General features: G+C 39.7%; 1 protein-coding gene across 2 annotated transcripts in view; it reads right to left on the reverse strand.

Annotated features, from left to right (window-relative positions):
- Window positions 1–136: 136 nt before the first annotated feature.
- Window positions 137–27,119, reverse strand: part of VWF (von Willebrand factor) — a 127,563-nt gene continuing 100,580 nt past the window's right edge. For both annotated transcript variants that reach the window (XM_074539258.1, XM_014270907.3), the window contains exons 43-52: window positions 25,739–25,888; window positions 22,648–22,758; window positions 19,902–20,085; window positions 18,832–18,872; window positions 14,128–14,238; window positions 11,168–11,266; window positions 9,660–9,788; window positions 8,048–8,087; window positions 1,882–1,979; window positions 137–476 (exon numbers count right to left, since the gene is read on the reverse strand). In XM_074539258.1, coding sequence (XP_074395359.1) covers window positions 288–476; window positions 1,882–1,979; window positions 8,048–8,087; window positions 9,660–9,788; window positions 11,168–11,266; window positions 14,128–14,238; window positions 18,832–18,872; window positions 19,902–20,085; window positions 22,648–22,758; window positions 25,739–25,888 — 1,152 coding nt within the window. In that variant the 3' untranslated portion in view covers window positions 137–287. The remainder of the gene's footprint in view (window positions 477–1,881; window positions 1,980–8,047; window positions 8,088–9,659; window positions 9,789–11,167; window positions 11,267–14,127; window positions 14,239–18,831; window positions 18,873–19,901; window positions 20,086–22,647; window positions 22,759–25,738; window positions 25,889–27,119) is intronic.

Consider the following 27,119-nt stretch of genomic DNA (forward strand, 5'->3'; position numbering starts at 1 on the left):
AAGCAACTGCTTCTGAGCATGATTTGTATGTGGTTGTCCTTTTGGGATTTTCATCAATAATGTGAATTAATTTCCACAGTGAAATGAAGAGAATCTCTTTCCTACAGTCCACCCCAAAATGAATCAGACCGTGATCTGTTGTGCTGGTAAGCTTTATTGTTTGCTGTGTCTATAGAATTTTTCAGGATTCTAATGGATAAGGCAGTGTACAGAGAATATTAGGCTTGCATTGTGAAGTTCCTCCATCATAAAACTTCAGATTAAGCAGCTGGGCTTCTGGGCAATATTCATGGTGTGCACTTGCGAGCATGGCATTCGCACAGCGAGGCGGAGGGGATGTAGAGCTGCACCATGGTCCCGTTGGGACAGCGCAGTGGGATCGTCACCGTGGTGGTCTGCGTGGCTGTACAGCAGCTGCAGTGGTCTTCCCACTGCCCTGTCTGAGCAGAGTACCTGGTGGTGCTTCTGCATTTGCCCTAAATGGAAAAAGAAGAGAGATGAAGTTTGAACAGAGCCTCATGATACTCAGAATCCTGGTTCCTTCCTTCAAAATATCCATGGGTGATGTTGTCCGGCTTCCATGCTCTGCTGAAAACATGAACTCAGAAACAGGTGCCTGGCTGCAGAATGCAGGGTGCTGCACAAAGAGTAACTTCTTATGAGCATAATCAGAGCAAAGGAGAGGCGACTAAACTGCTCACACACACAAAAGAGCCCAGAATTTAAAATCTTATAGGGAATGTCCAGAGCTATGGTGTTGGCTTTTGAGTAAATGTGGTTATCATGCATTCAGAAAGTGCTTTAGCCCAAATGCTGCAACTCACACACCCACTGTTGTCCTGCTGGTGCTATTATTTCTTGTTCTGCTTGTCTGGCCACTTAACTAAATTAGACCAAGGTGTCAGTGCCTGTAGCTATAAGCCTTCATGATGTCAAAATAAGTCGCCTCACATAACACTCTGTCAGAGTCCATTTCCTTTGGTGGCTTTGTGCTCTTAATTCCCAGTCTAATTAAATTAAAATATCCTATCATTATCAGGGATGAATTTAGAAAAAATGTACTTAATATTGTTTATTCCCGATGTAAAATCTGGACTTCTGCAGGAGAAAAATCAATACTTATGACCTTATGGCTAAGGACCATTTACTTTGTAGACAGGACAAGAGGCTAAGAATTATTAGTTATGCCATAACTTGGACTGCACACAAAGGTGATTAAAATCCTTGTATGGGGTTTCGTTATCTTGGAAAGAGCAGAGATGGGAACACCCAGAAGGGAAGTTATGCTCCTGTCTTAAAAGGAAGTTGCCATATAAGGTGTAAGCAGTGATGGGCTAGAAATTAAACTTTTAATCTGATTATGGAAGATACAAGACATGTAGAACACAAGAGTTTGGTGCCAAGGCTAGCTGAGGAATCCCAGAGCTTTTAAGGCATACAAGTCAAATCTTGGCACTTGGGTTTAAAGGTCTTTTAAAATGCCATTTATCTAAATACTTATTTAAATTCCCCTAATCAACCTAGAGGCTCAGTGCTTAACTACATACTCAGAACTGAAAATAAGCTTTACAAATGTGAAGATAAATATTCCTCTTTTTTTAAGTAGAAAGTCCTAACAGAGCTACTTCAGAGTCATTAATTTCTGCTGGAAGCAAGAGAGTGGGATGAACAAAGCCTTTGTGTCTAACATGTGCCATTTTTCATGCTGGTTTGACTAGGGAAAATTCAGCATCAGCAAATTACTTCAGGAAATAAGTGCCAATGAGGTTAACACTAAGCCAATCAATGAGAAACTGATGTTCCACTTACTGAAGTGAAACCATGGTGGAAGAAATGGTTTCATTTAGGGAAAGAAAAAGGAGGTTGATTTTTGTTATTTACCTCACAATGAGAAATGGGCACCTCCTTTTCAGCCACACATCCATTGATATTCCCATACTGCAGTCTGGTACTTACTGGATGGCATTCCACCTCCACACCTACCAAGTAAAAAAAAAAAGAAAAAGAAAAGAAAAATTTTAAAAGTGTTTGGCACTGCTGGCAATTGCTTGTTGTAACTTATATCCCTTTACTCCAGAAATTGTTGTCAGTGAAATGTTCTTCCTGGTAATATCTCTAGTTGGGTGTGTCTCAGAATAATTCATGCAGAGCTGTGTGACTATTTCACATTGCAGCACTAAAGTTCCATTAGAGAAGTGTTGGGAATTTAGCTGCTAGAGAAAGGAAAATTACAAAGCTGTGGCTAATTCCAAGTCCTGCACCTGTGTTGATAACATGTCCTTGAGGCTTAGCTGTAGTATAATAACAAACAGTGAAAGAGACATGAGAAAAGAGAGATGGAACCCCTAAGGAATGAGGAAGAGTTCATGGCATAATTTAACCAATAGATTGCTTAGCTTACAGAATATTCATAAGCTTATTACTCGCTGTATAAGTGTCTGATGCTCTCTTCAATAAACAGAATTTGCTTATCACTCATATTGAGTGTCTGAGTTTCCCCTCACCAACAAATGGCTCGACCCCGACAAAGGCCTTCATTCTCGCGCCCGAACAGGGACCCTATGGACCCCTGCGAGCCACGGTCGGTGCAGTATTTGGGTGTCAGTCCCGACGCAGCCCGGGAGGCACAAAAAGCGGCCCTGCCTTAGGCGACCCTATATAGGAGACCTAGAGAAAGGCGAAAGAGTGGGCTTCGGTGCCCTGGCGACCTCACAGGAGAGCCCAGCTGACTGAATGCCGTCGAAATCCTGGAAAAGCTTAGAAAGGCTGCAGCGCGCTAAATGAATGACAAGTTAAAAGGTAATACAGGGACAAACGGCATATAATCCTTTTAAATGCTTTTTAGAAAAGCGGGGACTATAGACTGTTGATTTAGGAAGAGAATTCCTGAGATTGCTGCATATAGACTTGCAAAAACGTGCGTTGTAGTGCTGGCGCTGCAAGTATATGCACGATAAATCAGCGACCCTGCTGCAATGGCGGCAGCAGCCGCGGCTCGGGACGCCTGCAGGGCTGTGCCACTCCAATCTTGGCATGGGCGCAGCGGCGGGAGCGACGGCGGCCGCGGGGAAAGCGACCCGCGTGGCCACGGGTGCAGCGGTGTCTGCAGTGCACGCAACAAAGAGCCCAGCGCCGCGGGAGCCGCCGCGGAGGCCGAGAGCGGGGGGAGCCGCGCCGAGCCCAGCGCGGGGGGGTCGGCCCCTCCGACACAGGCGCCGCGAGACCAGAGCGCTTTTTCCAGCGGAGCGCTTCTCCCTTCGACCCGCAGCGGGCAAGGGCTTCAGTGTGAGACCTTAACAGCCGTAATAATTGTAACTCTTGTCAACAAAAGAAAGATTCCTACTGCAATTAAGAGACCAGTGATAATGAATGAGCGACATCAAAAGATATCAGGACGTTTCTCACCCAAGTGTTAAAAGAGACTTTTGTTCTTCCTAACAGACTTTAGACATCGGAAGCCCAGGGTGACTTGGTCGGTAGAGCATCAGACTCTGAAGTTGTGTTTTAGGAAATTTAAAAATGTTAAAAACAGGTTAAAGTGGTTGTAAAAGTGAAATATAATAAGTGTATTTTTTATATTTTTTAAGCTTTGTTTAAATGTGGTAAAGGTAAAAGCAAACACTGAATTCAAAAGAATTTTTTTTTTACAGCTATACCTTAAACAGTGTCTTATTCCAGTGGTATGCAATATAGCTTTACTGTTTCCTAAGAAAGAATGTATTTCATATAGCCTTCATAATAGACTTGTAGAGTCAAAAGTAAACATGCACAAGAAGAAAAGAACTTAAAAGAAGAATTAAAAAATGAGAAACCCAGAGTTTTCTGATGACATGGTTTTAGCTCAAGCCCTGAAAGCTAAATCAAGAGTGGTAAAGAAAAATAGTTTTGGTATAGATTAGAAGTTTTATTGAATTACTGATATAGAAAGTAATGCATAAACACAAACTTTAAGTAGTATATGTGTTTCAAAGATTTAAGCTGAAAAATGTCTATTTTACACAAAGAAAACATCTGTTGATGTATTTCCTCAAAGAGGCATTTTATAAAATTGCTATATAATTATTTTTAAATAAGAATTGTTTCCTTTCTCTGAATCCAAAAGAAATGTTTGTTTTTTTAAAGTGGTGTTTCCTACTCCAAAGCCACTTTAGAAGGCATAATAATAATATAAATAAAATAATAAAATATTAAATAAATAATAAAATGAATAATAATAATAAAATAATAATAAAATATGAAATAAATAATAAAATAAAATAATGATAAATAATAAAATGAATAATAATAATAAAATAAAATAATAAAATATGAAATAAAAAATTTTGAAATAATTAATAATTTCAAATTTTAGTTAATAAAAGCATAGTTTTTAAAAGCATGTGATTAACAAAAACATACAGCATTTGATATTCATTTTAAGATATCACTTGCTTTCTATCATGATTGCCGTCAAACAAACTTTTGTTGACCAAAAGTTTTCTGTTAAGATTAAAATTATATTAAGTTATATAGAATTTAAAATCAGTTAAGTTTTGTTAAGTTAAAAAGTTTTAAGTCTCTTAAGTTTGAATATTATTAAGTGATTGAGTTTAAGTTCTGTTAAGTTAAAATATTTAAGAGTTTAAGTATTTTAAGTCTAAATGCTATTTAGTTTAAGTGATGTTAGATAGATTTATACTTTTATGATAGGCATTTATTTTATGACCTGTGTGCAAGGTGTTGTTGTGAACATTAGGGAGACTAGTTAAAAGAGACAATCGGAAGTATTTGTGAGTAGAGTTGTTTTTGTTTAAAATATATCTGCTGTTTGAGAATAGACAGCAAACTTCCTTTAGCTTATTTTTATGAATTATATTAGCACACCTGAGATTTGTTTAAGCTTTATAGCACATAGAATTCTTTTTTGTATCTGTTGTATAGCATATCCTATAAATAGTCATAGCCTGTTTGGTTTGTTTCCCTAGCTTAGATCCCTTGTAAGAGAAAAGCCTTATTAGCTGAAAATATTGTTTAGTTGTTAGAATTGCCTATTCTTGTGTTGCAAAGAGTGAGACACAGCCCATAGAACTTTTCTTTTTTTAAAAAAATAAAAACAGGGGAGATGTTGGGAATTTAGCTGCTAGAGAAAGGAAAATTACAAAGCTGTGGCTAATTCCAAGTCCTGCACCTGTGTTGTTAACATGTCCTTGAGGCTTAGCTGTAGTATAATAACAAACAGTGAAAGAGACATGAGAAAAGAGAGATGTAACCCCAAGGAATGAAGAAGAGTTCATGGCATAGTTTAACCAATAGATTGCTTAGCTTACAGAATATTCATAAGCTTATTACTCGCTGTATAAGTGTCTGATGCTCTCTTCAATAAACAGAATTTGCTTATCACTCATATTGAGTGTCTGAGTCTCCCCTCACCAACAAATGGCTCGACCCCGACAAAGGCCTTCATTCTCGGCGACAGAGAAGGGTTTCCCTCATGTTTATTTTCAATTGACTGATTTGTTCTAAAGTCACCTTGGCCATCAAACACCAGCCTCTCCCCCCGGTCTTAGACAATTCTCCTGTTAACTCCAGTAACTAACAGGGACTCTGTTCCCCCCCTTTCAAAGAGAATCTCATCATTAACATGCTCAATATAAACTAAGCCAGAGCATTTTCTTCTGAACTCTTGCATGTTTTGGTCTGCATCTAAAGACTTGTGAAGGAGCCAATGCTTTTTTCAGTGGGTATTTTGTGCATAGACAACAGCAACTCTGTGTAGTGTTACTGTAGTTTTATGTCGCTGTGAAGACAGACACCTACTCATACACATTTCTAACTAACAAACAAAATTTCTGTGTTTAACAGAATATTGGACTGATTTTTCAGTACTACCCCAGAACAGTTCAGAAAGTTTAAGGAATTCAGCAGGGCAACTGCACAACTAAGTACACACACAAAGGGAAGAGAAAGGTATCCATCTTCCTACCAGCAAGCACAACTTTCCATCAGCATGTTGGTACCAAATTGACTCTGTGCCTTGCTAAAACCTTAAATTTCATTAAAAAAAAAATACAGCTCATATCTGGTTCCAGGGCTGAACTGCCCTTTCTCTTTTAATGATTTCATCACTCCTTTATAAAAATTGTCCACCTGAAAGTTGGACAAGTTGTGCTCACACACTTGAAAAGCACAAAAAAAAAAAGTCATCAGCCTCAACACAGATCTGTTCCGTTTTTGATCCTGACTTATCAACTTGTTTTCTAGTTACTTTACCTCTGTTATTTACTTTTTCTGTTGACTGTGCCTCCTCTGCAAAGCTAGTGCTTGTATCTTAACAAGACAGGTGAGATTGAGATCAACAGAGAAAAGAGATGGAACTTCTTGGTTAAGTGGGAAAATAAGGAATTAGCCTTTGCCAATTATCAAGTCCTGTGGCTAATACCACAAAAATCTCAGGAGAAAATAGGAGCTGTTCACTTGTTCCACAAACTAAAAGCTGGAACAATGCCCTCAGACACACTAAAAAAGTCCAGTTGTGAAGGCATAACATAGGAAGGGAAACTGACTCCTCAACCAGCTCCTTTGCCCAAGGACTTGTTGGATTCTGCTAAGCCAAAGGCATCAGCTTGGACTTGAGGGAATGAGTTCTTTGCCCAATTCTTTATGGCACAGAGACATCTGAAAGACAGACTCTCTCAAGACACTGGAAAATAATGTAATCTATGTCCAGGAGAAACTGAGAACTGAGCTACATCCAGGCAAAACATCATTGGGAATAAGGATCTGAAGGTCCATTCAATATGGGAGGTTTTAGGCAGGCAGCACATCACTTAGATCAGTTTGCCTTTGCAGCTGCAGGGAGGTATTGCTTTTAAAAGATTCCGTTAAATAAATCTATGCATTGATCTCTGCTCATTTGGAACTAGTTTCTCCTCAATTACAGTGATTGACACTATCTACCCACCACCCTGTCTTTTAAATCTCAAAATCTGGTTTTGTTAATAAATAATTTTGAGTATTCCTTACTTGTAGCCTGGTAGATTGAAGCTCCTTTAACCAAATTACCTCTTTGATCCATTTGATGACAGTCTCTCAAGAGCTTTCTGACTTTTATCTCTCAAGCCAGAGCTCAGTGATTATCCAGACAGGCAAAGGCTGCAAACTCTCTAGGAGTTACCATCCTTCATCAGGGGTATTATTGCAGCAGCTCCTATGCCACTGTGGTGATGGGCTGCTATGCTGGCCATCATTTATTTATGAGCACATGCATAGCAAAAAAAGAAAATTAAAAGACATAACAAAGATAAGATCTTGATATTCTGACCTTAAAAGAGAATTTCAATTCTTTGTAATATTTTTCAATTTTATATAAGCCACGGTATTAGTTTTTACTTATAGAGGAGAAAACTGAGAGGTTATCTGCTGACAAATGCATCAGTGATTCATTTTAGAAATGAGAACTCAACCCTGCAATCCTTCCTTATGTAAGCATACCCTTCCTACTCTCATAGCCTGACTGACATTTGGATTATCCACCCAAAGATGCGTGAAATTAAGGGTTGCAGGATTGACCCCTAAACTGACAAATTTAAGAACCAGTCAGGCTGTTCCATAGGAATGCATTTTCCCTACTATTTTTGGTTAATGTTATCAAAAACATTACTGCCACCAGGGTTGGGCTTTTTTGATTAATTTATTTAAAGTTGATCTTTTATTCATGAAGTGTTTTCCTCACATATTCAGGAGTATCAGGTTATGTGACTTGACAGGCTGTCTGTGCAGGACTATTCCTGTTATCAACAGATGAACAATAAAATAAAACATTCATAATTAACATCTGCATAAAATGTGGAGAGTATCTATTTCATTCTAAGCACTTGAGAATACTGTCAAAATGCGTGTTCTAGATGACAAAACATGACAGACAGCAGCATGTTAGAGGGCGGGCTTCTTTGATGGTTTATTATAACCACATTGCTAAGCTCTGGTTCATTACCCTGCATATTATGGAAAATGTAGGTACTTACACACTCTGTCTTTTCCATACAAGATTTCTGGATTATTTACTTACATGTGTCACAGCAAGTGTTGCCAATTTTTGCTATTCTGCCCTAAAATTATAAAAAAAAAAAGAAAACTCAGATGTTGGCATAAGTGATACACGTCTGATCTGCTGGAAGATATATAAAGCAGAATACTAGGCAAAAAAAAAAAAAAAAAACCTGAATTTCTATATTATACAAAATCATAAATCTACATTAATAATCTTCTCTTTATCAACTTTAAGATTTTGAACTTTGCTGGTAGCTAACTGGAAGTAATTGACTTATTAGCAAGTTCAACACCTGAAAATATTGCTCTCACCTGCTATTAGGAGCTTTCTAAAATAAAGACATTAAATACAAGTAAATTCCTGAAAACCAGGAGGATAAAACCAGTAGCATTCAGCTTTCATTCTGTTTAAGAAATATCACATCTGTCAAGTAAATTTTAAAAGCCATAAAACTTTATGTTTTGTTTCATTGCTATCATCCGGAATAAATTCTCACAAATATATGTATAGTGCAAATTATTGAAAAACTATAGTAAAAGGCAAAATGGAGAAATATTTACACTGCAGGGTGATGCCATTGTTGCACTCAACCCTTGAGCTTACATGCAAAAGTTTGGAGGCTTTTTTAATTAAAAACCCTAAAATTTTGATCTGCAACAAGATGAAAACCACTAATTTTATAACTGAAATAGTTCTGTTTGTGGGGGATAGGAGAAGAATAAATGCAGTTTGAGAAGTTCTGTTTAAAAAGTAAACTGTTTTTCACTGATTTTCCATTAACATCAGTTGAATATGATAATAACCCAAAGCCCGTAATGTAACGCAGCATTCTTTTCTAAATCTTTGTTTATACAACAAAACCATGTATTACAATTACACAAGTGAGAGATGCCCTGTAGAAGTTTTATTTTTCCCACATTATACGTAAATTCTCCATTTGCTTCATGTGTATGAGCAGACTGGTTTGGCCACCAGCTTTACTAAAGGTTCCCTGCTTCCTGCCATGCCCAAGAAAATTGGAGCAGATGGATATAAACACCTGTAAGATGTGTAAAACCTGACAGATAAGCAAAAACAGGGCCCCATGGGCTACACTCACACCTCACTCTGCTCCTCAGTGTCTAATTAACCTCAAATCACAAGAAAGATGGACGAGTACTTTTTGCAGGGCGTTTTATCCTGCTAAACAACTGCAGTTGTGGAAGATAGATCTTTCTGCAACAGTGTGAAAATTCCTTTCCCTAACATCATATAATGGCAGAGAAAAAATAGTATTTCATATGTATATTTCTCAGTTTGTGTCATTGTCCACACAGTTTAGCTCTGGATCCCAAACTGAGGACATTGTTAGAAGAACCACTTGCAAATGTCTGATACTTCAAATATTCAGCTTCATATTCATAACAGAATTAGGGTCAGCAGTCAGCACAGTCCCACAAAAAAAAAAAAAAAAAACAGCTTATAGTTTCAAAAAGAGAAAACCTACATCTTTCTGAATTTCAAAGCTCAAATTCAGTTTAGCCAAGGTGTTGGAGAGGGTTGGGGTTTCCCAGCCCAGCACACAGAAGGTACCAGAAACATGGCAGAGTCCATTAGGAAACCTGGGAACACAACCTGTTTCACTACTTACTCCTTCAGCCAAGCATCTTCTGGCATCAAATGGAGGACAGCCAGTGATTCTCCTTTCCCAGATAAATTCCCCTCTCTCATTTACTCTGCAGGAGTGACTGTCACAGCCATCCTGAAGGGATGTGTTTGCCTGGAAATATTGAAGGGCTGTTAGCTTTACACAGAAACAACAGGGGACAGGAAGTTTTCAGGATATGACTTTGCTGACGTCTCAATTAAAGTACCATGGTGGTGACACTTATAAAACATAGAAATCTTTGCTTATCCGCAGTCATTTTATTCTGTTTCATTCCATGGCCATATTGATCACAGCTCTGCCCAGACTGTGAAAACCTGACTTTTTCAGCTCTTAACAGGGAAGAAATTTCCATTAACTTAGGAAAAAACCTTCTTAAGTGAGAGATCTGGAGGTCTGGCCTATGATCTGTCTTTCAAAGAGATATAGATACAATTATTTACCTTCTGGAAGAGTTGGGAACTTCTTTAGAAAACATATATACAACCACACCCCCATCCCCCACCAAATCATTTAGTTTGAAATAAACCCTTAAGAGCAAGTCCAGCCATTAACCTCCCACTGCCAACCAAGTCCACCAGAAAACCACATCTCTAAGATCCACGTCCACACATTTTAAAAATCCCTCCAGGGCTGGTGACTCAACAACTGCCCTGGGCAGCTTGTGCCAAAGCTGGACAATCCTTCCAGTGGGAAAAAAAAAAAAATCAATCTAAACCTCCCCTGGTGCAACTTGAGGTTATTTCCTCTTGTCCTGTCCCTTGTTCCCTGAGAGTGGAGCCTGATCCCCCCCAGCTGTCCCCTCCTGTCAGGGAGTTGTGCAGAAGGGCCCCCTGAGCCTCCTTTTCTCCAGGCTAAGCCCTCTCAGCTGCTCCTTGTGCTCCAGACCCTTCCCCAGCTTCATGGCTCTTCCCATACTCTCCCCATCTAAGATTTTTCATACAAATTGAATAAAAGAATATTTTAGATGCTGTCTCTGGTGACAGAGAATGGGGTTTAACCAGAAAAATATCCACTCCTGTTTAAGAACATATCCTGCACTGCCAGGTTGGATGTGGCTCTGGGCAACCTGCTCTACTGGAAGGTGTCCCTGCCCATGGTAGGGAATTGAGAGAAGATTATCTTTGAGGTCCCTTCCAAACCAATCCATTCTATCATTCTATGCTGGAGAAGTTTCTCAAAATTCACATTCTTAATTTAACTATTTCACGTCTTAAATGAGGGTTTTCATTTCCTCTGTTTGAGGTCATATTCCAGTTAAAGTTCTGTGATAACATTCCTGTAACTAGAATGTCTCTCTAGGATTTTGCACTGGGGTATGAAGTCACACATTTTTTATTTACAAACAACTTAACTTCCTTGATCAATTATTCTGAGATACAAAAAACACAATACCATGTTACCTAATCAAAAACATGATTATACATTTGATTTACATTTGATGATACATTTACATTTAGTTATAAATAAAATAAAGAATGCTTAAAACTTACCTGAAGATTTTGAACCCTTCCATCTCTCAGCCTGATGCTACATGAAGTTGGCACACATTTTCCACAGCAAGAGCCAGGGATTTCCTGCCTTCTGTAGTTCTAGAAGGTGAAGGACATTTTTCTGGATTTATTTTGTTTTAAGCATGCATCCTGTATTTATTTTAAGAAGATTTTTAAAAAAAATAAGATTCAGTGGACAAAATGACAGCCAGCAAAATGCTTCTAAGTAAAACCAATGGATTCTATACAGTGCAACATGGAAAAGCAGTTGGAAGTGCTGAAACTGGAGAGAAAGGGGCAAAGTATCCAGTAAGCATTAGGCAGGGAAAGGCAGAATAAGGGAAAAGGAGAGCAAGAAAGAAAAGGGGAATAATGGAGCCCCACAAACAGCATTGAAGGGAAAATCAGTGGCAGGAAAAAGAGCATGGGAGAATGAGCACCCCTAAGTGGAGAGGCAGAAAGGTATAGAGTGAATAATGATAAGGAAAAAAATCAAACCAAACAGAAAGCAACTGAGCTAACACATGAAGTGTCCCATAGTAATGTCCCCAGCTGCTCCAAATAACCAAGAGCTGCTTATGATGAGATGAACATTTTTAAGAAAATAAACACTTCCTGGTTCAGTGAAGGCATGCATGTTATCCATATGTTTTTATAGAAGAGAATTTGGGGAGGGAGAGTTATTATTAAATCATTGGGGGAAAACATAGTTCATTGTTACTTAGGTGAACTTTCCCTACTAGCAAAAATATAAGCACCTAAAGCAGGTCATAAAATTACCCAAAAAATGACCCTCCTGAGCAGAACATGCTGGAGCTGGCTGCACTTCAATTGCCAGTGCTTTTCCTTACACAACTTCAGCATCCAGGAGAAAGCAGGTGTTCCTGAGAGAATTGGTACTCTTAACCCATTTGTACTCTCAAATTTTATCCATTAGCAAGGAATTGCTTTTAATCTAGGTATACCATGAAGTCAAAGGCTTTGAGACAGGAAAGATTCTGTGAATTGTGTGAATCCCACTGGTCTTTAGGGAGATGAAGACATTCTTTATCTTATTTGATTTTTTTTCTCCTCAAGCTCCACAAATTCATTACAATGGCTAGGAAGGGATATATACTCCTAGACCTGCAACTTCCCTTGGGTAGCTGCATAGCTCCCAAACACAAGTTCACTGTCCTTAATAAGCCCAACTGAAAATGGCTCTTTCTTCAGGGTTTTCTGCCTAGTCTGTACTTTTGTGTTATATGGGGAAAAGGGCTGGTTGGGTAATGTGTGGGTGGTGAAAGAAGCAGGAGAGGAATGTTCCCCCCCAATTTTTTTTTTTTAATATCATGTATTATATTGATTCCTCTAACATAATTTCTACAGCTGTCTCCTTGCATTAAGCAGCGAGAATGGATGCTCATGTGTCTTTGTGTGAGAACATACACATGCACATGTCTCTGGTGACAAATTCAATCTGGTGTATCTGTTTGGATTTTTTTTCATGGATCTGCCAGGTTATATTTTGAGAAAGATGCTCAGCACTGAGCTTGGCCATTTGTTTTCCCTTCAGAAGCCTATGTCTATAATCAAACCTTACAGAAGGGGTAATATTAGGGTCTAGAACCACAAAAGGTATTCCAGATTGTCCTTTTTGTCAGAGGCTACATCCATACCACCAAATAAAAGGGATCAAAGCCAGTTTGATGGCCTAATGGACAAGTGGAACACTTATGAATTATCTGAGCTGCATTCTCCACATGAAACTGGCTGGCCTTGGTTTGCCCTAAGCACAGACCTGTCCCTGGACATCATTTGGAAGTCACATCATCATTTTTCTACTCATAACAAGCCAGCTGGGACGCTGTTGACAATTCTTCAAGAAAAAGAGTTGCAGGAAATAATTTGAGTCTGCAGTCTTGCTCTATTTTTTTATTGTTAGAGATTACTCTCTACAGAAACTTAACTACATTTCCAGTCCTTTCCAGTTCTACTTCAGGATGGGAGATTGGACTCATCAAAAGCTCTGCCCCTCTCTGTTCCAAGGACCCTATCAGTATATGCCCCTCCTGGACATTAGCCAGAAATCCCACATGATCATGTTAGAGATGTGGATTTTGGGTGCCAGGGCCACCACTTGGCACATGCACTGGGTTTGGTTGGGGCCATTGTGCTCCATCCACTGTCCAGGGAAAGGATGAAGAAGAGGAAGAGACATCTAAGTTTTGGGGGTTTTTTCTGTGAAACTTAGCTTCTGGTCTCTGCTCTTTGGACACAGGGTGATCAAACCAGCCTCTGCATCTCACTTTGGTCTCCTTCTACTCAAGGTATTGGTGCTAAGAGAAAAAACTACAGAACTGAGCAAAACTAATCAGGCAATCCTGTGACACTGTTGGTCAGTAGAGCAAAAATGAAAGATATGTCTCTCTGGCTTTCTCACCCAAAGTCATTCCTTGTAGGTGAGGGCACCAAAGCAGCAGCAAAGACTTCAAAAACTAGTGGGAACTGATGGGGACAATCCCTTCAAATCACCAAAGGCAAGGGCTGGGAACCAAACAAATGCTACTGAGCCCAGCTTTTAGACAAATTGGAAAATTGTCATAGGAAAGGCCTGAAGCGTGGAGATCTGGCTGAGCTGCAGGTCCCTGCAGGGACAGGTAACACTGTAGGAAAGAGGACTCAGCAGTTCCTCTTGCAAATGATTTGCCAAACCTTATATTGCCCTAAGGGTAAGTAATCTAAAATAAACAATAAAATGTGCCTGTGGAGCTGAGTACCATCTACCCTGAGGATTTAGATCAGATTTGATGCATATCATCTACTTCATGGAAAAAACACAGAGCAAGACTTCTCAGAAGAACCTGAAGAAAGGCCAAAGGCCCCAGAGCTGTACCGGACATAAAGTGGTGTGTATAGTGAAGAACATAACTCTCATCAGACACATTCCTACCAGATCCCCTCAGGCTGCTCCCACTCACCAATGGGCAGGCCTGGCAGTTGCGTTTGGTGCACCTCAGGGTGTATTTCTGAGGTGCTGACTGGAAGCACTCACACGTTGTGCACTGATCCACCATCAGGCGCCTCCCGTGCTGAAACATCAGAATCAGTTTGTCAGTGACCATCTCACCGGCAAAATCCAGATAAACCAGTGATTTCAGGTTAAATCTCTTTCATTAAATCTTGCACTGTAATTCTTTGCTAGAGAAACAAGAAACCCATGCCGCAAAGTTTCCAGAGACCTTGATATTTTTCATTTTCATCTCTAATTCCAGAACAAGCAGCATGGCATGAGGCTATTTTTCAAGGAAGCCCTTTAGAAGTCCTTAATCTGAGAAATGTCATTGGCATTTCTTTGTTGCTTAAATATCTAGCAAGCAAGAAAGGGATTCTTGGAAGTTATGAGGAAGATTTTTTTTACTCTGACTACATGGTTGCCAGGAGTTTTTTGAGTGCAATGAATTTATTTGGCAACCAGTTTTCATTCTAGAGCCATCATAACCCACAGATTATGGGCAGAAATGATATTGTTTTTGTAACAATTCTGCATGGAATGTCTAAAGGACTAAAAGCTTAAAATTAAGAAAAGACAAAATTTTAAAAAGCAAAATTAGTGACTGAAGAACTCTACTCTGTCCATAGTTACAAGCAAATCAGGCTGAACACAATTCAAATGCCCTGAGCTCTTGCCCAGCACCTTGTTTCCTGGATCCCATCATATTTTCAAAGGAAGCAAAAGTGACATTTAAAATGCAGAGCAAAGATGCCAAACCATTAAGAAACAAAAGTATTTGGAGTCAGTAATTGGTTACCCTACACTGAAAGGAATCCTAAGACAACATCTTTCTTCCTCCCAGGTGCAAAGCCCTTCATTTCAACCTCAAAATAACAAACCACAAAGGTTGAAAGGACAAAGTGGAAGTAGCCTACTCAAGATTTGCACAAACTTCTAAAAACTAATAAAGAAGGAAAATAAATAAGGTAAATAGACAATTTTGCTAGATTATGAAAGGTTTGAATTGTGCTTCAGATATTAGTGGAATGCCACCATTTATTTCACTTGGTACTGTGCATATCCTCAGATTCCATTTTGAATTGTTAAATGCTCAGGAAACAAGTGGAGCAAAAAACAAGAAGCTGGCCAGAGTAACAGTGTAAAAGCAATGCATTTATAGGTAGTTTAGACCCAATATTGTGACATACAAATGTTCTGAGCACAGAATTTTAACTACATTCTGATTCTGTGCCCCAGGACAACAGAGGTGCTCAGGTCTCTATAACCAGTAACAACAACAACTCTCTCCTGAGGTCTAGAAAAAAGATCCTCTACATAAAACATTATGAAAGAGGAAATACCAACGGGGAGATTCCTGTCTTTTAACAGCTTAGCTTGAGACCTGAACATGGGATTCCTCAGCTTTCCAAGTTTAACCTTTTGTAGTGACTATCATTAATCTGGAGGGTTAAAAAACTTCAACAGGGGTATGTATGGGGATACACTCAAAATTTTGCTCCTGGAGAGGGAGGGCGTGATGATTTTGCCTGGGGTACAATTTCCTTCCCAGTGGCTGGAATGGGGCTGTGGTTTGGATTTGTGCTGCACATAGGGTTGATAATACAGAGACGTTGTTACTGCTGAGCAGGGATTGCACAGAGCCAAAGCCTTTTCTGCTTTTCCTGCTACCAGGCTGCAGAGGAGACTGGGGTTGCCTCAGAGGTTGGGAGGAGACACAGCCAGGAGAGATGATCCCAGCTGACCAAAGGGATATACCAGACCTTACGGCATCATGATCAGAATATACAATGGGGAAAAGAAGGAGCACCATTCTGCTTGTCTGGGAAGGCTGAACACCTGCCCAACCATGGCAAGTAGTGAATTAATTCCTTTATTTGCTTGGCTTGCACAGCTTTTACTTTCACCCTCTTTATTCCAACCCAGAAGTTTTCTCACTTTTACCCTTCCCATTCTCTCCTCGATCCTGCTGGTGGGGAGGGAGTGAGTGGCTGCTGGTTGCGGTTGCACCATAACAGATGGAGAGCAAATATCTTATGAAAATTCTTATTTCTTGTTTGATCTCAACACTGGAAAGCAGTCAGACACCAGAGTGACAGTTCTAGTGCAGACCACATGACATTCTTTATCAAAGAATAGCTCAGTGGCTCTAGGCTTTAACATCATAAAGAAAAGGTCTACAAAGCCACAACTGATGTCACTGATATCCTCATGGATTCTTCTAATAGTTCTAACATTCCAATTAAACACAAAATAGATAAAGCTGAACTCACATGATAATCACTCTGAGAGGCAAGAACATAGGGATTTACTAGACACGAGTTGAAATTAAATCTTCACACACAAGTGCCTTGAGCTTTTGAGGGAAGATCTAGCCCTGATCCCAAATTTGCTTAGCATGACAGAACTGAACAAAATAATGGATTGATACAGATTTTTCCCTTTATATAACACACCTATCTTGTGCTTTCTTGGCTACCTTGGAACTAAATGTCAACACCAAAATAACCGAGCGCCACCATCATAACCTGCATAAAACTCAAATCTGCTCAGATCACCTTCAAAAATGCCACTCAGTAAAAGCCTGAGAAAACAGATGAGAGATACAGATAATCCTTTTGGTAAATACAGCCACCTGCTTGGAAACTTGCAGTTAAAACCCATGGCATTGTTAATAACAGCAGAGTAGATGCAATACAGCAAATTACTGGAATATCATATTGATAACCAAATACGTGATAAAAACATAAAGGAATTAAGGACACAGTCAATTACCAGAAATGCAGTAAAATCTCAAAACTTGGAACTATTCAGGGAAGGAGTTGATGAATGAAAGTTTTTCCTTAATATAAAATGAAACTTGAAGCCTATTCTTAAAGGACCCAACATAAAAGGTTTGAAATCCAGGAAGTAGAAACTTCTGTGGACACCACATCTTCCTGCCTGACCAGGACTCTGGAACCAGTCACTGAAGCAGAGAACAGCACAAAACAAAGCTATCGTGACACCAGGTGCTCAAAATATTTCAGACAGGCAGCTAATTAACTTATAGTAAGTCATTAAATGAAGTTAGTTTAAGAAATTTTAGGATTGTTTTTTCCATATTGCAGAAGCTGAGACATTTTATTTTGAAGTTTTCAAACACAGACACTTCTTATTTTGCTTTCAATGTGACATTTTGTTTCAAATTTTCCTTATGTTTCATTTTAAATTATTTGTAAATATTTTCAAATGCTTGAAGGAAGAAAAAGTACTTTACTTGACAGATCAGGTGAACATTTTGTTGGAGGAGAAAAAAAAAATTAGTTGATCATGGCAGAACAGCACACAACTGGAAACAGCTTTGGTTTGCAATACAGAAATTAGATACATATGGAATATATAATCCTGTATAAGAGAAAGTGGCAAGAGCTGTCCTGCTTGACATTCCATATTAATATTGTCTTTGTAGGATGCCAATTAGTTCTGAGAGCATACAAAAGAGGAAAGAAGTAGAGGGATCCAAGAGAAAGTAGATTATTCCAGAATTTATTATTTTTAAAACCAGTGTTCTGACAAGAAAGCTTTTCTTTTCTGACAAGAAAAACAAGAATTTTTCCTTTGATTTAATTCTACAGGGAAGTCATCTCTACACAGAATGATGGATGTTTGATGACATGGCTTTAGCTCTAAAAAACTTATAAACTTATGCCTTTGGACTATATTAAAAAAATCCAAACCACAAGAAATAGATAGAGAAAGGTTCTCTCTACCACACCACTAAAATATAAATATAAATGTTGAGTACATTTACTTTTAAATAAATGACAAAGGAAGGCACATGTTGACAAAGCAGGAGTGAGTAGGTTAAAGTTAGGTTAAATGACTAAAGAGAACCTGTTTCCCTGGGGGATGGTGAGAATATTTAGAGCTCTTTGACACCAGAGGTGCTGCCAGAATATGGATTTAGGGAAACAATGGACAATTGACACAGCTTTCCAAAGATAAATTCGGCATAAATGAGATCGGATGCTTAACATCATTCACACTACCACGGGCTGGGTTAAACATGTCTTAATCTATCCATTAAATACACAGTTGAGAAAAAATTTCCTCACCGGGCTTATCAGCAGGGATCTTGAAAGGAAAAAGAGGTCAAACAGGGAGGAAGTTCAGCTTTCCTGTTCTTGCTAATAGCCAAGGAGGGATACCTCTCCTTCCACACAGGTGGAGGAAGTCTCCTTCCTTGCTTTAATATGCCTTATCCTTTAAGCAGAATATGGGAAGGTTTTGCTTCCCCAAAGTGGGCAAGGATCACTAGGGAGATTAACCCTTGTAGAGAGTTTCCTGTGTGTTTGGTAGTCTGCAAACCATTACAAAATGCAGATTACCACAGTTTTTAAGCACTCTTTTCAAGCATCCTTCAAGATAAGGAAACTTTGCTGCCCCCATTTTGCAGAGATGCTCATTGTCATATAGGAAGACCCTGGCAGAATCAGGAGCTGGACATAGACATGCTGAGCTCCCTGGCACTGCTTTTACTCCAAGGTCTTCCTTGCAGAGATTCTATCTGGAAAAAAAGTTGCCCTGTATTCTGTGTGTGACTATTCTGAAAAGTGTGTGTCTTTCAAAAGCTCATTCATATATTTAAATATCTTGCCATCTCAAAAGGTAAAAGGAATTTGTGTCTTACCCCAATAACAGTGCCATTCAATGGACAACCATTCAGGGGCACTGAAAAAGAACAAAGTATTCCTCTTAGCATTTACCATTATAATGACAATTCCAAGATGTAATCAACCACAGCTATGCTCTTTTGACTCAGTACAGTTCCAGCTTGAGGAAATTTGTATGTAGTTTCACTGTAAAGAGGCATAACTAAGCCCTCTTACATTACACATGGAAAGGCAACAAATTGTCAGAGCTACAGGCAACAAATTGTACTTGATGCTACATAAAATTATCTCTGGCTGAGCTCTTTTTGAACAAGTCATGGCAGAACATAATAAACTTTCCCCTCCAGTTCAAGCCTCACACTTTCAGAAGAGGATCTCCAATTTTCTGTAACTTAGACAGCAGATATCCTTTCCTCCTCCTGCTGCTCCCTCCTCACCCAGTGGTTGCACACACGTGTGTCAACTAAACACCACCGTCAGTCTTCCCAGATTGAGGCCAATTAACCAAATGTTTTCCTTTAGACTTTTGAATCAAGACTATGTTAGGAGTTACAGAATCATAAGCTTGGGACTGGAAAGGACCTTAAAGATCATCCAGTCCCAACCCCCTGCCATAAGCAGGGACACCTTCCACTATCCCAGGTTGCTCAGAGCCCCATCCAACCTGGCCTTGGACACTTTCAGGGATGGGGCAGCCACAGCTTCTCTGGCAACCTGTGTCAGGGTCTTACCACTCTCACAGGGAAGAATTTCTTCCTAATATCCAAGCTAAACTTGTGCTCTGTCAGTGTGAAGCCATTTTCCCTTGTTGTGTCACTCCAGGCCCTTGTCAATAGTCTCTCTTCATCTTTCCTGTGGGTTCCCTTCAGGCACTGGAAAGCAGAATCTCCCCTTCCCCTTTTATCCATGGGGCTTTGGATGCAGCAGCAGGTGCCTCTGTACTCAGTGTCTGAATTACACAGGAGCCCTTCAAAGTGGGCTATGCTTCCAGAACACACACTTTTAAAATTGTCGTTGAGAATCAGATAGTCACCCCATGAAACAATTCATGCTGGAGCAATCCCATTTGCCATGCCCCAAACCTTACCACATCTGCAGGAAGGACAACAGTCAATCACTTGGTCACAGCGCAGCTCAGTTCCCTCTGGACAATCAGGCACATCCATTTGGGAGCAAGAAGCATTCTTCTGCTGCACAAAAACCTCATTGTTCACCCGGATACACTCGTTGACAATGCAGCGGTTCCAGGGGGATCGCCACTCCGTGCCAACCTGAGGGGAAGTTGAGAGCAGATGAAACACAAACAGCCCTCGGATAGAGGGATATTTGTGCCCCTGGACAGAGGGAAGGCCACCCCAGACAGATGCTGGCTTGCCAAAAGCACATTTACTGCTGTTCTGGTGTGACATTGGCACAAGGCCAAATGCCTGCATGAAAATACACCTTCTCTGGTGTCTGCTGTGAGATTTTGACCAGGAATAAACAAAGCAGGCTCTCACTTGAAAAAGAAGAAAAGTTTATTAACTAAACTACAAAAACAATTACTAAACTACATACAAAAGGAAGAAAAAGAAAGAAAAAAAGGAAAACAAGGAAAATGAAACCTCACAAAAACACTCTCCTCCTCCTCCTCCCCCCCAAATTCCCAATACAATACAATCCAAAATCAATTCTGGGTCCAGCACCACCCTTTAGAATGCTCAACTTCAGTTCCTCAAGAGGAGAGGGAGTCCTTCCATGTGTCGTGATGGCCTTTTCTGTCCTTGTTCCGGTGCTCTCACCACCGGACCAGAATCAGGGCTGCTTCCAGGGTTGTCCTTTTAAGGAGGCTGTGTCCAGTTCCAGAAAAGCTCCATCTCTCACCTCTGGGACATCTGTCCCCCCCATATTTTATATACTCCCTGGGGCCGAGGGGTACCCACACTGAATCTTCTTTGGCTCTGGGACATTTCTCCCCCTGGACTCAGTCTCTGTATTACAGGGAAACATAGCTCTGTCCATGGCTACACAAAAGAGTCCAGCATAAAATGCCACTCCCTCTTCTCTATCTTTCTAACATCTCTCACTCTCTCTCTCTCTGGTCCAGACCTTCATCACTCGCTCATTTCCTTTGTCCTCCTCCACTCTTATCTCTCGTCTAGGAAGGGTTAATGTTCTGTGAAGTTTTCATTGTCCAAAAAAGGGTTAAAAACTCCTCCAAGCGCCTGGACTCCTGGCTGTACCCCCCCCCCCACCATCTCCTCAGCCGGGCTGCCTGCTGCCAGCACATGTTTACTGCTTTCAAGGTAATGGCACACAAACACCGGCTGCACTCTCTCTGTCTGTCTCCAAGGTGGGGGGGGGAACAGGCTGCCCATTACTTCCCGGCATTTCTTTACTTCTTCCTTCCACCCTTGGGGGGGGGCCAGGCCGAGCCACATGGCTTTTCCCCTCCCCCAGCCCAGCCAGCAATTGGGCCGGGGGAGAGACTCAACTCCTTCACCGCCGGAAATCCAAAGAGAAACTGCCAGGGGGAGAGCCCTGCTTTTACCCTGTGTTCTCGGAGGTGGATCCCATTGCCCAGTGGTTGGGCCAGATGGCAATGTTCAAATCTGAACACTCATTGGCCCCATCCACACAGCATCCCAGAAATCCTGTTTCCGGGTCAAACCATGACAACTGCATCAGGAACAGTGTCACTCAACAGGTCTCCACAAACTCTTTCTGTCACAATCAGTTTATAAAGTATGCTGAGTTTGTAGAGAATAAGAATTAGAGAAGTATTCTTCAAAAGGGACAGGTCAAATAACATGTGAAGAAGGAAAAGCACTCCTAACTGCAGTTAAATCTGCTTTTATTCCCTGGTGACTGGCTGCACTGCACTGCAGCTGAGCAGCCCCTTTTTCTGCTGCAATCTGCTGCAAATCTGCTCTGCTAAGCCCAAAGGAGGCTTTACAACAGGCTGTGGACCTGAAACACTTGCAATAGTAGAAAAGACATCCTGTTGATAGTTCTCTTATTATCATCACCTACAGACCAGATAAAGCAGGAACTTCAAGTGCTGTTTGTGGGAACAGACAGGGAACAGCAGCCAGGAGGAAGATGCTGCCATAGTTCAGTGCTGGGAGAAGCTCTCCCTGCTTTTTAGTTTAATTCCTTCACTGATACAACTCTGGAAACACTTTAGGAACAGCAAAGCTCAAGATTAGATCCCCAACTGCAGTCAAACATCTTTGCTCAGAAGTTTGGAAACACATTCTTCTAGGGGGTTAAATGCTTAATTCTTCACTAATGAGAGAAGAGTTACAAGAGGACGTAGCAAGGAAAAGACTGCAGAGTATAATTATTAATGTGTTAGGACAAAAAAAAAAGTCAGTGAGAGACTGGGACACAAAAGTAGGCCTTCTAAAGGCTTGTTTGATGAAGCAAAGAAGTGTAGTGATCCACATTAAGAAATCCTCATGTTAAAACACGGAAAAAGACAGGTTGCAAAACAGCACTTTAACAAGATTCTTTTTTTAAGACAGCAGCAGATTGCAATACTAATTAACTGGCATAATTTAAACAAATAGCTGACAGCTGGGGAAGCATTATACCCAATGAACATTCTTTCAAGCTACCATGGCTGAAATTAGTGATTGCACACAAAATATCTGGCCCAGACAAGGGTGGGGAGGATTCGCACATGGCAATTGACTGGGTAGGTCACAAGAATACCCAAAACATTTTCTCTCAGTGCTGCTTGATGTGTAGAAGAAAAAGCTGATATCATCTTCATGTCCTTCCATTTAACACAAAATAATTCCAGGGGGCTTTTCTGAGGAGGCAAAGTGTCCATCCCACTAGCATCTCACCTCATGCAAAGGAGGATCTTCATCACCCTGAGGCCAAAAGTGCAGCTCCTCACAGGCAGTTTTCTGACATCTCCCACAGCACTCCCCTTCTGGCACAATGTACTTGTAGCCCTGGAGGAGGAAAGAAAATAAAAGAACTTCCTTATCCAGGAAGAGGAGGCAAACAAGAACATCAATCCCAGCATTTTCTTTTAGGATTGATGTTTAATGTTAGCAACCTTTTATGAAAAGGAGAGTTTGAAAAAGGACAGATAGAATTATGAGGGGGTTTAAATATTTTTTTAAAAAAACCCTTTTTCATATAGAAGCATTTTACAAAGGCAAATTAAACGTAAAAATTGCTCTTGTGGCATCTTGCATGTTAACCAGCACTCGCAACTGCCCTTCCCATTCCAGAAAATTCAAGGGTATGATTCAGTCTGAGCACACTCAGCCATCTGTGTTTAAGCAGAGGGAGAATGCAGGTTTCTTAGACATGTAGTCCAGGGACTGGTTTTGACTGATCATTTTATCTTTTCTTTATAAAATCATTTACATTAAAAAAACCCTTTAAGACCAAGTTGAACCATTAACCCAGTACTGTCAAGTCCAACACAGTTACAGGCAACAGTTTACTTGCAAAAGGCATTTGAAAAAAATTCTACAAAGATAACAAAACGAAACTACTATGCAACACTAGAGATTATATATCTCATCAAAGTCTAACACTGACTTATGGAAAACTAAATAAGCAACATGAAAATTTAACACTAGGCCCTCTGTTACTAAAGAAAAATCTTATAAATCCAACAAAATAGGTCAAAAAAACCCTGACCCACAGAAACAACAGGAATCCCAGTTCTCACTTTTAATACATATTAATCTCCAAAAGCAAGCAGCCAAATACTGAAACAGTAAAATATCTAAGTGCGAGAAAGCAACAATCTTTACTCTAATTAGAAATAAAATATTCTATATGTAATAGCCAGACAGTGTCCAAGGGGCAAAACCTAACTCTGATCTCAGCACAGAGTTCAAGGAGAGATGTTCTGTCACATAATATTGTTCATTGAAAAAATGCCTGTAAAATGTAAGCATAATTTTATTTTGGTCAAACTGAATTACTGAGGGATTCCCAACTGCTCCCTTCCTTCATGAACAGTCCCTGATTTGCAATATGAAGTACATTAGCAAACCTTGATAATCAATGGTCTTTGATATGGAAGTTTATTTCATATAACATCATAAAATGTGATGCCAGACCTTGACCCAGCTTTGTGAGAAAAGTTGTGCTGTTGAGCATTTGGTTTTACATTACTTTTATCTGTTAAATACATGTCTGAAGCATCTGAAGTATCAGATGCCACTTTCTGCATGGCAAACTCAAGAGAAGTAGAGCTAGTACATGTTATGGAGTTGGGTCTTTTCTTTTCTTTTCTTTTCTTTTCTTTTCTTTTCTTTTCTTTTCTTTTCTTTTCTTTTCTTTTCTTTTCTTTTCTTTTCTTTTCTTTTCTTTTCTTTTCTTTTCTTTTCTTTTCTTTTCTTTGTGTGTAACGAGATTAAAAAAACTCCAAGCTGTTTTCACAGAAATCAGATGACACTGTCAAAAATGATACAGCACAATTTCATTTTAACACCTGGCGATGAAATTAACAACCAGGAGCAGCAGAGAGTCTAAATATCATCCTAGTAATGATTCATGATCGAAGTAAGTATTTGATATCAATAAAACTTTTAATGCCATCTAATCTGAACTGAAAAATAATTTTAAGGTCAATTCAAACTGGATGACAGCACCGCTGACATCCTTGATTTGATATGTATATCCACTGAATCAGGATTAAGCGAAGGAAAAAAAATCTGAGGTATCCAGGTAGTCTATCAGTAACAATTTTGGTTGTACAGCCTTGATAACCATTAAAGGAGTTGAAGAAACGACAAATTCCCATAAAGAACTGGAAACATTGTTTCCACTTAGTCTTTTTATGTGTTTTCAACCAGATTTTTTTGATGCTGCAATGTCAAGGAACTGTAGCTCTGCATTAATGACATTTTATTGGAATAACAAGTTATTGATAAATTATTGCTGTGAGCTGAAACACAGCCAGATACTTTAGACCTAATATTTCATTAAAATTGCCATAGTATAGAAAAGTCTTTTCTACACAAGGAAACTGAAGGGATTGTATTGCAACAGGTAAAATCTGCCACATCTATTCTCATGGTTTTTCCTGCATTTGGCATCCTCAAACTTACTCATCAAACTCTGCACTTGCTTTGCGGGTTTTTTCCTAATGGATTAGAGGTTTTTGGTTGGTCCTAGAGAATGACGCAGTATTTAAGATCCAAAAGGATCACCGAGTCCTGCTCCTGGCCCTGCACAGGACACTCCAACAATCCCACCACGTCCCAACACTTCTTGAGCTCTTCCAGGCTTTGGGCCATGACCATTCCCTGGGGACGGTGCCAGTGCCCGACCAGCCTCTGGGAGAAGAACCTTTTCCTAATATCTGGCTTAAATCACATTTCCCTACCAACTCTTTGTACCAATTATCTCTCTATTCCTGTTTGACCATCTAAGTCAATATAACAAAGTGGCTCACACTTCCTTTGCAGGCTTCCAAAAGGAAACCAAAGGGTTTTATAGGATTTAGCAGATGTCTAAGCACAATAAAGATCCCAGCATAAGGTGTCACTACTGCTACAATAGGCAGAGCTTAGTAACAGACAGAGCTGAAATGTGAACTTCAGAAAGCGGACTTGAGCTAGAATAGACATCTGCAATTGAACTTCAGACATCATGAACACTTCTTGTGCAAGTGGTGTAAGCGACAGGCACTTCAGGATACAGTTTTTCTTCTATCAAAACGTAAAATAAATTTGTCACTGATTTTCTTGGCAGCAGGATGCAATCCTAAAACAATTACCCTGAAATGAAGTCAGTAATGCCCAGACTCATGCTCTTAGGTTCTGCTCTCAAGATAATCCATTGCTACAACACCTATTTTTTAATTTTCTCTGGTTACTCTCTAAACAAGGAGGCTTAAAAGGGATCATTGCAGGTCCCCACCAGGGCTCTGCTGGGTAATGCATTGGTTTATGTGTTACTTACCCGAGAGCAGGACGTGTCACATTCTTTGTCATGACACTCTGTCATCTGAAGTCCTGTAACATCATCCCTCAGACTGCTGCAAGAGCATTCCCTGCATCCATCTTCCCAGGTTGTCCCAACAGGATAGACTATATTGTTGTGCACACACACCTATTAAATGCAATAATTCATACATAAAAGAGCACACCGCTGCTGTCAGGGCACAGTGCTGGTTACAAAAGGCTGCATTTTAAGGTGTGAAACCAATCATAAATTCTATGGAGTATTTTTAATCCCTTAGAAATGCTACAGGTCTTAAAATTGTGGTCAGCCTGTCGAGGAAAGGAAAAATAAGTACAAATAAAGCTACTGTTTTACAGAAAATAAATTGGAGAGTTTTATCTTCAGTCAATGGAGTTGCCCAGGGTCTCAGTTTCCCTGTAAGTATAATGTGACAATATTTAGGGATAATAAACAGTAAGTCCTCTAGAAGGAGCCTTGAAGACAAAACTTCTTCCAGCTAAACCATCTGATCTGAAGAGATCCTACTTGGAGCTAAAAGCTTTCATACTCTTGTATCATCTGGCCACCTCAGCTACCCCTAAAAAGCAGAGCCATCCCTTATATTGAACTTCCTATTCATAAACTTACAGCTTGGTATTAAAGAGAGAACATTTATTTTTATAGTTACAGCAAGTAAGTCTCAGAGACATAAAATTAATTATGCAAGGTCATGAACTACTTATAAATGGACAATAAAAGGTAGATGTCCTGTTCTGCAAGATAAGGTAACCCTATGTTCAGGTTTAATGAAAAAATTACATTGCCCTGCAACATCTTCCCTAAGCAATTTTATCTTAAAGGTTAACATAATATAACAACTTAATAAAAGGTTGGCAAAATAAGAAAAATATACCCCAGCGAAGCTTTTGCAGAATAATATTTTGGCAAAAAACTTAAAAGTGGTGATATAGTTCTTAAAAAACACAACACCTTCTCAGATGGAGACAAAGGTAATCAATGAGCACAAGGAAGTTTAGGTCTAAGGTGTACCAAATATGTCAACAAATTTAGTATGGGATTGGAAGAATATATAGTAATGGTAGTGGTCCCAAAGTATGTATATGTGTTACCTGAAAACAAAAATCACCTCAGAAATTCCTGATGTTTGAGTAACCTTTAAGTTTCAAATGGTTTTTAATATTATCTCAAAGTTACAAAAATTGACTGGTTATGTCAAAATAAATTATTGTAATAAAAGCAACAGTATGAAGTAATAGTGTGTTTCTTTCAGGCTCTTGTAAATTAAAAATGCCCTGACATCACTTTCCAGCAGTCTCATTGGGGGTTTATTCATATCTAGCTGGCTGCCTGCTTGCTCTGGTACTGCCGCTCCATGTCG

Source organism: Zonotrichia albicollis, chromosome 4 (assembly GCF_047830755.1).
Source record: "Zonotrichia albicollis isolate bZonAlb1 chromosome 4, bZonAlb1.hap1, whole genome shotgun sequence".
Taxonomy (NCBI): Eukaryota; Metazoa; Chordata; class Aves; order Passeriformes; family Passerellidae; genus Zonotrichia; species Zonotrichia albicollis.